The 12,520-nt window shown below is 41.3% G+C and overlaps 1 protein-coding gene across 1 annotated transcript; it reads right to left on the bottom strand.

The window, feature by feature from the left end:
* Positions 1-9,578: 9,578 nt before the first annotated feature.
* Positions 9,579-12,317, bottom strand: fjx1 (four-jointed box kinase 1). Its single transcript, XM_058408882.1, has one exon. The coding sequence runs from the start codon at positions 11,954-11,956 to the stop codon at positions 10,694-10,696; it is 1,263 nt and encodes a 420-aa protein (XP_058264865.1). The 5' UTR covers positions 11,957-12,317; the 3' UTR covers positions 9,579-10,693.
* Between the last annotated feature and the right edge of the window lie 203 nt (positions 12,318-12,520).

Here is a 12,520-nt window from a genome sequence, read left to right on the forward strand (position 1 = left end):
TTGAAGTTGCCCCATCAACTTTCTGTACATCTTCGTTACTCATCAGAATGTCATAAATTAAAGTGTGTGAGAGAGAGAGAGAGTGTGTGTGTGTGTGTGTGTGTGTGCACGCATGTTAGCGTGCTTCAGAAATACCTCTGTCAGATCAAGGCAGTGAGATTTATATGAGCACATGGAGAGAGGTGGAGAGATGACTGAGATTATTCACACACAATAAATCCTCCGTCAAAATATATTTACCTCTATTCACACACGCACACACACACACACACTCAATATACAAGATACTATTGCTATAACTACTTTGACTAATAACAATAATAATCAATCAACACCTACAGGGTTTCCCACTGTAAGGTTGCTTTGTGTAGAAAAACATATTGTATATGTCCCTTAGAATTACTTGTGTGTGTGTTTTGTGCATTTTCTCAGTTATTAATACTACAATAAATACTTCGGATTCAGCAAATCAGATCTGATGTTTGGATCTAATGCAAAAGTCATGTTTTTACATTCACCTTTCAGATGTTTTTTAGTAACTTTTCATGCGTAGGTCATGTGGTCTCAGGGTCATTTCTCAAGGTGATTTTTCTGAATTATTATTATTATTATTATTATTATTAATAATAATAATAATAATAATAATAATAATAATAATATTATTATTATTATTATTATTATTATTATTTAATTTTCACATTTTTGTTGGTTCAGTGTGGTTTCATTTTTCATATGAGATTTTCAAAGTTTATTAGTTTTTGTGTCAGACATGTTGCTTTATTTCTTTAAATTTAAATAAGTCATTTATTCCCATGAGTATTTCTTTTTCACATGACGGTCTGTGTGTTCACATTTCAGGATATTACATGGTTAAATATTCTTATTTCTATATAATTATTATTCACATCATTATTTTTTTTCACTGTAAAATACAACAATTTGAGTCAGATAGATTTTTTTAGATTAAAAACAAAGCTCAATTCAAGCCACTTCTGCATGTGGAATGAATTCAACATCTTGACTTGAAATCTGTCCCAGTAACATGGATAAAAAATTCACAAGAAGGCAGGGTAAAAAAAAAAAAGAAGGAGAGTACGTGGGCCTGGAGCACCAACGAGGTGACTTGTCCTATTTATAAATCAGATTTTGTCTGACTGATGTTAAGAAATAAATCAGATTTGGCCTGCGGTGTGACCAAAGTTAAAATAAGGTATGTTTTGATAAGAAGCTCAACAGATCTGACTCTCAAAGGAATCAACTGGGTGTGTGATGATGGCAGCATGAAATTCTGATTGACCACGGAGATCTCGTGACTCTCAATTAAAAGGAGACGACAGAGAAAGAGAAGGAGAGAAAGAGGGGGAGATGGAAGGTTAGATAAACACTACATGGAAAGGGTCATGCCCTGAGAAAAGACTATCACTGAAGCACAAGCAGGCAACATTCCTGAAAACACACAGCCCAAATCCTCCCATCTGCTCCAGCTCTTACATATATCACATAATGTAAACCAGTCACAAGTACACTCACACAAACACAGTCCACTTACTTATACTAGCTAGAGAAAAATACACACACACACACACACACACCTAGAGATGCATGCAAACATATGCAAATATATGCACACACATTCACGCACAAAGACACGTGCACAAACACGAACACACACACACACTGTATATTCATCGACCACTATATTTACATCTGTACACCTGTTCCTGCAATCATCCAATCAGGCCCTCACATGGCAGAAGTCAAATGTATAAAATCATTCACAATTCAAGAGCTACAGTTAATGTTCACATCCAATTTAAATATGAACTGCAATAACATTGACCGTGGCACGGTTGTTGATACCAGACAGGCTGTTCTGAATATTTCTAATAAAAGCTGCTGATGTCGATTGCAGAAAACAACACCTTGTTGATGCAGGAAGTCAGCGCTGAATGATCAGACATGGCGCAGACAGGAAAGCTACAGTCATTTGAATAACCACTCCTTACAACCTTAATGAACAGAAAAGCATCTCAGAATATGTTGTGCATACACAGAATACACTTAACACTTGTGTTTTCTGAGGTGGATAAGGTTTACAGCAGCAGACAAAGACATCGGATTCCAATCCTGTCAGCCAAGAACAGGTTTCTGAGACAGTGGGCACAGACTCACCAGACTGGATAGCTGAAGATTGGAAAAAGAGCAGGTGACATGTTCCCAATCTTTTCTTTTCTCTTTCAGAACAATCTGGCCATTCTCATCTGTCCGGCTTCATCAGCAAGACGATTCTGCTCACACAACTGATACTCACTGAGTGTTTTCTGCATGCCATTCTCTATCCATCCTGTTTCTGACTGATTATATGCACTGCACTACTAGCGATGGTGGTAGCACAAGTGGTTAAGTCTCTGGGTCGTTGACCAGAAGATCTGGGTTCTAGCCCCAACACTGCCAAGCTGCCACCGTTTGGCCCTTGAGCAAGGCCCCCATCCCACCCTGCTCCAGCAGTGCTGCATCAAGGCTGTCCCTGCACTCTGACACCAACCCCCAAGGATGGGATATGTGAAGAAAGAATTTCACTGTGCAGAAATGTATATGTGACAAATAAAGACACCCTAAAACTACACCAATGTGACTGTCTGATGGTATGAATGACCAGGTGTGTAGCTGTTCCTAAGAGGTCAGAGAATATATGTATCCGCACACCAAGCCTAGTAGAGTCCCATTCTCTAATATTTCACTCCTCCTCTATAGAGCCTGACTCGAACGGCAGGGTTTCGGGATAAATGTGAGTATAAAATATGAATTCTCATACCTTTCTTCTGGAAATATTTCTCTCCGCAGTAGTGTCACAGCATTTGTCTTTTGAAGTAGAAAATGTAGGAGTGAAAAAGCCATAAAACAAAAAAGCAATAAAGAAATAGAAAGGGCAAGAAAGTGAAAATAAAATGGGATAAAATTCCCCAGGTGATTGGGTACGCCTCGTTCCACATGCAGAGGCTGGATTTTAGATGGCAAGGAGAGATTTCTTTACAGAAGCCACCTTGCCTGATTATGCCTTACAATCAGCTGATCCATGGAGGTGCTCTCAAGAGCAGGGTTAAAATACAGAGGTAAATCAGAGAGAGAGAGAGAGAGAGAGTTAAGACTTATTTCTGAAGTATTCTACTGTATTACCATTTCTTACTGGTTCAGTGCCAAAGGTTTCATTTTAGAAGCTGCTCAGTATTGACACAAACAGGAACAAAATGTTTGCTGATTTGTCTCTCAAACACACACACACACACACACACCACGTCATATGACACCATATGGGAGAAGAACATTGGCTGTGCTTTCTGGGAGAGCAAGATGATATGCTCTTTCTCTCTCTCTCTCTCTCTCTCTCTCTCTCTCTCTCTCTCTCTCTCTCTCTCTTGTCAATCAAAATGGAAGTTGTGAGCTCAAATATGAAGAAGAAGGTAACTCACAAGTGAATAGTTCAGCATACACAACAGTTCAAAAGCTAGCTTCACATGTAGCACAAGGAAGCACGTGTTTGTCTTCACCATCCTTGGGTGGTAAGTGTGGTATAACAGAAGAGACCTGATGAAGTGTACATAGCTGAGGAGAAAATGACGGGGAATTTAAGAAAAAAAGGTAAAAGAAACAAGTTAGATTTCTTTATTTCTTATTTCTATCATTAGGAGCACCATCTGTACCTCAAGTGTACTTTCCAATAAAACATAATGCAGCAAACTGTCAGCTGTACTCTATAGTAAATCTGTCACATTGTATAAATAACAATGTTAATCCAAGCACTTTTGTCATGTTCAACTTCATCACCAAAAAAATATTTGCTTTTTGAAATCTGTGGTCACTGAAGCCACCCATTTCCTCAGTCTCTGTATATCTCGGTGTGACTTATGTGTATTTGAAGCTCTGACGAAAATCCAAAGCACTAAATCCTTCTCCACACTTCAGCAGCAATTACATGTTATGCAGAGCATTCTCTTCTTCACAAAGTAGACCACCACACCTACAATTGAACCATAATAGCTATGTCTCAGAACATGAGAAGACCTGAAAGAGACTTGGGATTCTGACTCATATCTCCAGCCTCCCGGGTGCCAACTCATTGAAAAGATCCTGACAGAGGGAGATGTAAAGACACGCCGACCTGTCTGCATGTTGTCTTGAATGGACGTGCACATTAGCAAGCCTGTGCAGGCCTAATCTTCAATGTCTGATTCCTTCTCCCATGCTGCTATCTTTCTCCCAAAGAATCATCTCTGAGCCAAACAAGAGGGATTAGAGCTCAAAGGCGTTTGAGTTGAGGCGTTAAAGAGCTGTAACGCTAAACTTGTAATCACCTTGCATGTGGCAGCACTGTCCTTGTCATCACGATTACTTGCCGAGTGTGCCATTTCCTTAGCTAGCAAATTCTGGCTTACGAAATGAGCGGCCTGTGAAGTAGCACAAATCGCAATTTACATACAAATGGCCGCATTACTTTGGCTCTGTGCAAACAAAATTGTGTGCTTACGCAAAGATACAACTGCATACACACATGCTTCTGGAACATTAAATACCTTTAACCAGGAGTGAAAAGGCAGAAAACAGCCAGTTGTTATATGTGGATTTAGCATTAGACACACTATGTATGAAAACACACACACAGACACACAGACACACAGACAGACAGACAGACAGACAGACAGACAGACAGACAGACAGACAGATAGATAGATAGATAGATAGATAGATAGATAGATAGATAGATAGATAGATAGATAGATAGATAGATAGACTATATTGCTGAAAAGTTTTGGGATATCCCCCCAAATCATTGAATTTGTTTTTCAGGTGGTTGGGTTTGGCCCCTTACTTCTAGTAAAAGGAACTCTTGATGCTTCAGCATACCAAGACATTTTGGACAATTTCATGCCTATGGGATGAACTAGAGCGGAGCCAGACCTTCTCGTCCAACACAAGTGCCTGAGCGCACAAATGCATTTCTAGCAGAATGGTCAAAAATTCCCATGAACACACTCCAAAAACCTTGTTTAAAGCCTTGCCAAGAAGAGTTGAAGCTGTTATAGCTGTAAATAACAGGCCAACTCCATATTACATTCATGTGCATGTTAAGGCAGATGTCCCAAAACTTTTGGCAATAGAGTATAGATAGATAGATAGATAGATAGATAGATAGATAGATAGATAGATAGATAGATAGATAGATAGATAGAAAGAAAGAAAGATAGATAGATAGATAGATAGATAGATAGATAGATAGATAGATAGATAGATAGATAGATAGATAGATACATAGATAGATAGACTATATGCAGCTCCAGGGTGCTGTATTCAGTGTACTCTGTGTACTCTGTGTGAGTTTTTTGGGCAGATCAACTATGACCCTGACCAGTGAAGATTAAATAAATGAATATTATGTGTGCAGATGTTCCCCAGATCAAATATCAAATACATGACATGTATGAGGATAGAAATGTTGTGTTCCACTTTAATAAATGCTGACACTTATGTTCATGCTTGATTGCTGTTTCTATTCAGAGTGAACACTCTACATGACAGACATAAAGGTTTATCTAAGGGTGAGAAGCTGGAAAGGTTTGCAAATGATAATGATAGCCAACCACAATGCCATCATTTTTTTTATTTAACTCCACCTCAGGATATGTATACTAATATTCATCTGCAGTTATATTCAAGTTCTGAAACTTAGTTAGACTATCATCCGAATTGGGGTTTTATATCTCAAAACTGTTTCCCCCACTGCGCTATTCTTAATAAGAAATTGTCCATTTCCATAGTGATGAGGCCCGCGCAAATAAGCAAGCTCTTTGTGCTGGAGATGATTCTTTGAAGATTACGCAGATGGATCGGCAAACCTTACCCCCTTAGGATTTACGCAAATTCACTGAGCATGTCAATCATCACAATTTGTTTTCCAAGTCAATCATGCAAATAGAGAAAAAATTCTGAATATTTAGAATGTGAAACCATTTCCAAGCTACAATATTTTTATGCATGGCTTAGAGAAAAGGATAAATGAGAGAATATTTATAATTTATTATATTTTTATTGTAGTTCTTTCTTTCTTTCTTTCTTTCTTTCTTTCTTTCTTTCTTTCTTTCTTTCTTTCTTTCTTTCTTTCAATCAACCCCCTCCATCCCCAAAAAAATTACATTTAGGCTTGTGTATCTGAGTGTATTTGAGTTTGACACTAATAAAGAGAGAGTCTGATAGATAAAGAGGGAAATGGATATCGCAGTTGAAGTCTAAGCGAATTTCACTCAGCCTACTGAAACAAAAGAGTGCCTGGCATTTATACGGAGTAACTACTCGGATCCCTCCTTATCTGACCTTATCTGATGTAAGAGCAGTTTTTCTTGCTGATTACCAACTAAATCTCGACAATTGGGCTTAAAACGTGTACGGCTCTTTCCATGTGACATTCCCGAAGGACCGTTTCAGCCGCCAGCAGAAGTGGCATTAGAGGAAGCCAGCCTCGCCTCAGAGTTTGTTTATTAGAACACTGTGGGTGGAACGCTGCTGTTTTTTCAGTGAAATAACACCCAAACCCACACATGCGGTTTGGGTAAGACTGCTAGAAGATTTGGCTATCTACCTTACATTAGTGTGGCATCTTGCCAGCCTGCCAAGTCGTCGCCGTCCAAGTGTAACTAAGTGTCTTTCTCTTTTCTGTTTGTAAAGTGATCAAATCACTCATGCAAGGACAGTTTGCAGTCCAGCACGCTTAAAGAATGCCAACTGCACACTTAAACTGGCAATCCCAACCTCAAGTCCTCATGGAACATTCTTTTAGAGCTAATTACCCTTTTCTTTCAAATTGCCCTTTTATATGTCATCCATCACAGCCATTAGTAAAAACGTTGGAGTCATTTGCTAGCCCAGATTTTATATTTGGTCTCTAATCATATTGGTTTATATTATTATGTCTAACACCACTTTAACAAGATTGAATTCCTTCACGCACTATTGCTTTTTACTGCTTTTACTGCTACGAAACTGTAAAGACGTATTGTTTGTAGATATTCATTAATAACACACCTGAAGGGTATAACACAAATAAGTTACAGGTTTTTCTTTTTTTGTTTAATAATTTCTTTCGAATAAATGAAAAAACCAAAGAAAAACAACAATAACAGATGCATAGTTTACAGTTGAAAGTAAATCCTGGGTAAACAGCTGGGCCTCCAGCCTTCTGGGAATTTGCTGTCCTGAGGATAATACAAGCACACATCTTCCTCCTCTGGAATGTCTGCTATGTGGTTGTCTTCTGTGCCATGAGGAAAACAGAGAGGTCCCTGTGAATACCTTCAGACTGGCCACCATCCAGAATAATGATCCAGAATAATAATCTTAGAGTACCTGTGCTATGGATATCTTTATTTTCCCTGCTCTAATACACATGAATAAACTAATTAACTTCCTCAGTCTATGTGAGAGTGCTAAAGGAGTGCAGAGAACTCCATGTGTACTGTAGGAGCAGCATTAGGAACCAGTTGCTTAGATCACATGGGTTTCGGTTGGTTCAACAATACAGCTGGTTCTACATTAATTAAAAATGACAACCTTTCCAAATTTCCACAGTTTCCATTTTGCTGCTTCTGTTTCTCCACAATTTCCTGATTCTTTTTATGGTGGCAAGTGTAGCCCAATAAAGTAGGTTCTAACTAAGACCTAAAGGCCTAGTTTGCCCTGAGGCTGTATTTCTAGGAGACCCATTGCTGACAGGAAGAACGAGCAAAGAGGCCACAAGGCCGTGCCATTAAAACAAAGTCCAGATGGGCTGCCCTGACCTCTGGAATGACCGGTGGGGGAGTGCGGTAAACAGGCTATGTTGCACAGCAGGGGGGTTAGGGAAGTGCCTGTCTGAGGGACACAGGTTTTGTCTGTGGGACGTTTGTGTGGTTTGGTGGTGGGAGCCAAGCTGTAACAAAGCCCAGACGTGGATCAAGGGCACATGTGCGAACAAACCAGTGGTGGCTTTGATTTCAGCCCCCAGTGCTATTAAGGCCTACTTGAGGGTTTATTTTAAAAGGCTGACTAAAGAAAGAGGGAGGCAACTTTCCTTTCCAACTTAGAACAACATGGTCCAGATGCTGGGTTAAGTGCATGCGATTGTGTGTGTGTGTGTGTGTGTGTATATATTTAACCCAGCTTTACATGAGTTCTATAATCCCTGGTGTCTGCAGACTCTTATAAAATCTAACTACAACACCGCATTAAGGCAAAAATCCTCAACTACAAAACAAAAATCTTGGCAAATTCATAACCGTGATGGTGTAAATATTTGCAATCTAAACACACAGTAAACCCACAGTAGCTAGCATTAATTTCCAAGTTACATTATGGTAAAGTTTATTAAACACATTGCACATGCCAGAAATATTTAATGCTAATGCTACCTGATGTTATTCTCAATAATATTACGTTTTTGCTACACTGGAGACTTAAACATTGTAAAACCAGAGATTATAGGAGACCTGTGGTTTATCTGTATTGTAGTGTGTTTATATCATTCTTATGGAGCATATATAGAGCATCTACAACTGAAAGATATTTTCTGCACTGGCACATCATACTGAGGCTTTAAATCAGTTTTTTTGTCAGAGTGAAAAGACATTGTATGTTCATTTTGGGAGATTATTGCTTAGTAGATAGAACTTTATAAAATCAGATCTCTGAGTTCGGAATAAGAACTTGGTAATGGTAAAAAATAAACAGGAAAATACGTCAAAAAATAATAAATGATCTAAATCTTGGCGCCAAATTCAAGGCATTGGTTAATTTGGTTAACTTTTAACCTTTGACAAATCAGACACTGCATCTCACAGGATGGACTGTGAAAAAAGAAAGTTCCAAGGAAATCAACAAAGATGCAAGTGTGCTCATCATAAGCTGTAACAGATGTGAGGATGGAATGGAAAGCATTAACGTAGCTTTGATCATTTATCCCTCCTCTGGTTTGGAGGCGCATCTGTCCAACTTTCCCCTACTAACAACCCAGGATAGCCAGAGGAGCTTCAGCTAAGCAAAAAATACAAATAAACTACAACCTTAAATGGGGAATTACTGAATAATATCTGTGTATAGTTGAGCAAACATGTTCAAAACTGAAGGGCAAGTGCTCCTTCACTTGCCACCTGATGTGCTCTTTATGTACGTCAGATGGCTTGAACCAGCTGTTAGGAACACTAATTAACACCACACACTGAGATATTAACCAATTTAACTCATGTTCATAAATTCAACATGCTCATCACAACCTCTAGACATAAATTATGGACTCGGCCTTCATAATGCAGTAAAGACAAGCAGCTATGAGATAAAGGAGTATTGTGTATGGGGCATGGAAATACCACTGCTCTCTGCATGCCCTGCCTCTAATGTGTGATGAAGAAAGGAGCCTTATATGAAGTATGAAAAGAAGTGTGTTAGAATAGGAGTATGGCATTGCATTATCACAATAGGTCCAGTGTACAAGACAGAGAGGAACGCACTCCAAAACATGTCTTCGGGTATAGGGAAAGAAGACTCCAGACAAGTGCTGCAGTGTTCAACACAGTGAAACACTTTAGTTCCACTAGATTTAATGGCATGTAAAAATGACACATTTTTAATATAAAAAAGAACTGGAATGTTATCACAGATTGTGATTTAAATTAGTTAAATAGAATTCAGAGTTCACAAAGCAAAATCCCACGACACACTCTCAATTCAATGCACATCCCACCACTTCATTAAGGCTATGAATGAAATTGGGAAGGAGAGGAGGATAATCAAAGATGTTCTTTTATATTAATCACTGACCTTTTCAGGAGTGTGAATATTAACATTTCATCACTTTCTGCAAAGTGACCAACAACTAAGTCACTGTCACTAAATTACAGACATTGTCAGACTCGTATTAATCCAGATATAACCTTCTGTTTATCAAGTCAGATATTCAAATAAATAGAGATTCATACATCAAGTATGCATCAATGCCACTGGGCTTGAAACTGCCTAAAATGCTGGATCAGTATTAGATCTTATTTTATGTATTTTCCGATCTGAGCCACTTGTGTATTTTACAGCATATTTTACTGGCCCAAAACAGACCTTGCATTAAATGTAGCACACAATGTCATATAAAATGCACCACATGGCTGATGTTTTGCAAAACCTGGAAACAAGAGCTTGCAATTTTCTGCCCTGTTTCTTTTAGGATGTCAGGATTGGGTCAGTATTGGGGAGCTTTATTAATATTTTAAGCCTGTCCTAAATGAAAATAGTGGGATTAGTGCCTCCCTATTATCAAAAGACAATAATGGCAAAAGCAGCATACATCAGCACTTAGGCCTGCCTCCAGTGTGTTTACAATGAACTTTTATCATGACTCCTTCTATCACAAGTAATATGCATTGTGTTTCCTGTTAAAGTAAGACTTTTAAAAATTAAAAGTAATCGCATATACAAAACAAACGGTAGCCTATTTAGCCACATTTAAAGGTTTGTCCCTACAGGAGGTAGCTAGTCCAGATATTCAGAAGTCACACTGAACACAGTTCACGGGTCGCGTGGTGTAATGGTCACCTTGGTAACTAGGAGTCCTTATCCATACTAATGTGATAGCAGGATCCACGCGCGCGAAAAAGAGAGAGAAAAAACAAAGACAAAATCATTACAGTTTGTCGTGCTTCTCTTTACAGTGCAAAATGTGCTCATGAATTCTGTCTATCCTGTCCTGCAGTATCCTGGCGTGATCGTCGGACAGAAAGCCGAGCTCCGCCGCTAAAGGCTCACTGTCCCGGTAGAGCTGGAGCAGGCGCGCGCGCGTGTCTCTACGCCGATGCAGCTCCGCCACGCGCCGCGCTGTTTTCCTCCTGAACACGCACACAGAGCCGAGCGCCGTGCTGTGATACTTTTCCCACATATCCAGCACACGGTAGCCGTGCACTAGTCCCGCCTCGTTGTCGATGAACACCAAGCTGCCGCGAGGAGTCCTGAGCAGGTTGCTCGCGTCTCTCTCCATGGCTTTGGCGTCCCACTGCAGGCTAAACAGGTTGCTCACGAGCCGGTCGAAGTTGGCCGTGATGTAGTCGAACAAAAGCAGGTCGCTCCACTGCACCAGCTCGAGCAGCTCCGCTTTGGTTTTGGTTTGGAGCTCGGAATGTAGCGGTCGCAACCCGAGGCCGGAGCGGTGAAAAGGAGCAGGCACGACTGCTGGACTGAGCTCGGCTACCCACTCGCTGAGGGACACCACGGCACTCGGTGTCCACTGTAGCGCCTCCATTCGCCGCCTCACGTGCGTCCACTGCTCGCCGTCGAGGCGCAAAAGCGCGAGCGGCGGCACGTTGGTGATCCCGAGCAGCGCGGCTAGGTAATAAGACAACGTTTCTCCTTGCACCTGCTCGGGGTTGATGCCGTAACGCACACACGCACGGGATCCGTCCGAGAAAGTGGCCAGCTGGTTGGACGTCCTGCCGCAGCCCGGCTCTAGAGACACAACTCGGCCGCGGCGGACTCGCTGTCTCCACGCGCGAGCGTCTTCCTCCCCGAAGCCCATCGACACACCATCCTCGAGATGCTGACTCCAAAACATCCCGTCTTCTATAAACTGCTCGGTTTGGTTTTCTGCCTCGTGAAGCTCACGCTGTGTGAATTCAAATCGACGTTCATTGCCTTTACTCCGTAATGAGACCGTTTCACTGCCGCTAATGTTGCGCACTGTTTGTAATTTGGAGTCGGTGGGGACAGCGAGTAAAGCTCGAAAAGTTCCCGAAAGGTCCGGAGACGGGTCGGGATAGGCGGGATGTATGCTGTGATCTCGGACGCTACGCGAGTTCCTCTCCAACCGCTTTTCCAAACCGCTCCAGAAGTGCAGCACGCATGCACAAGTGCAAAGCAGCAGCAGGGCGGCCAAGTTTGCCCACACCGCCTTCATCTCGTCCGACTGCAATTAACGGGTCCACCCGCCTCACAAGCTCCAACTACTCAAACACTACATATCCTCCATTCACTACACTGTAAAACAGAAGGGTGCTGAGAAACCGGGGCCGTGCACGCGGCATTTCTGTTGTGCTGCTAGAATTCGGTCCAGTCTCACTGCTCCTGTGTTCCAAACTGCTCATCTCCGGGCATTCTCAGATTTCCTAAGAACAGTGCATAATCTCATACAACTGAACTGTTTCTTCATCCAGTGTGTATCAGACGCTGATGTGTGTGTATCTGGGTCGCAGATGTTCAGCGTGCTCTCTCACTGTTCATATCGTCCTCCGCCTCCCTGCTAGTGAGCCTGACTCCAGGCTGCTCCGCTCGCAGAAAGAGGTTTGGTCACGTGAACAAGGGAACGCGCTGGTCGACCAATCACAGGGCGGCGCTGGATCGCACCGGCAGCAGAACTCAGGGTGCGACTCACAGCGGAGACCGGAGAGCTGTGTGCACTCTAATTACCTGCACACAACAGTGTGTCAGTATTGTACAGCACCTAAGGAAGCGCACTAATCTG

This window comes from Hemibagrus wyckioides, linkage group LG14 (genome assembly GCF_019097595.1).
Source record: "Hemibagrus wyckioides isolate EC202008001 linkage group LG14, SWU_Hwy_1.0, whole genome shotgun sequence".
In the NCBI taxonomy this organism is placed as follows: Eukaryota; Metazoa; Chordata; class Actinopteri; order Siluriformes; family Bagridae; genus Hemibagrus; species Hemibagrus wyckioides.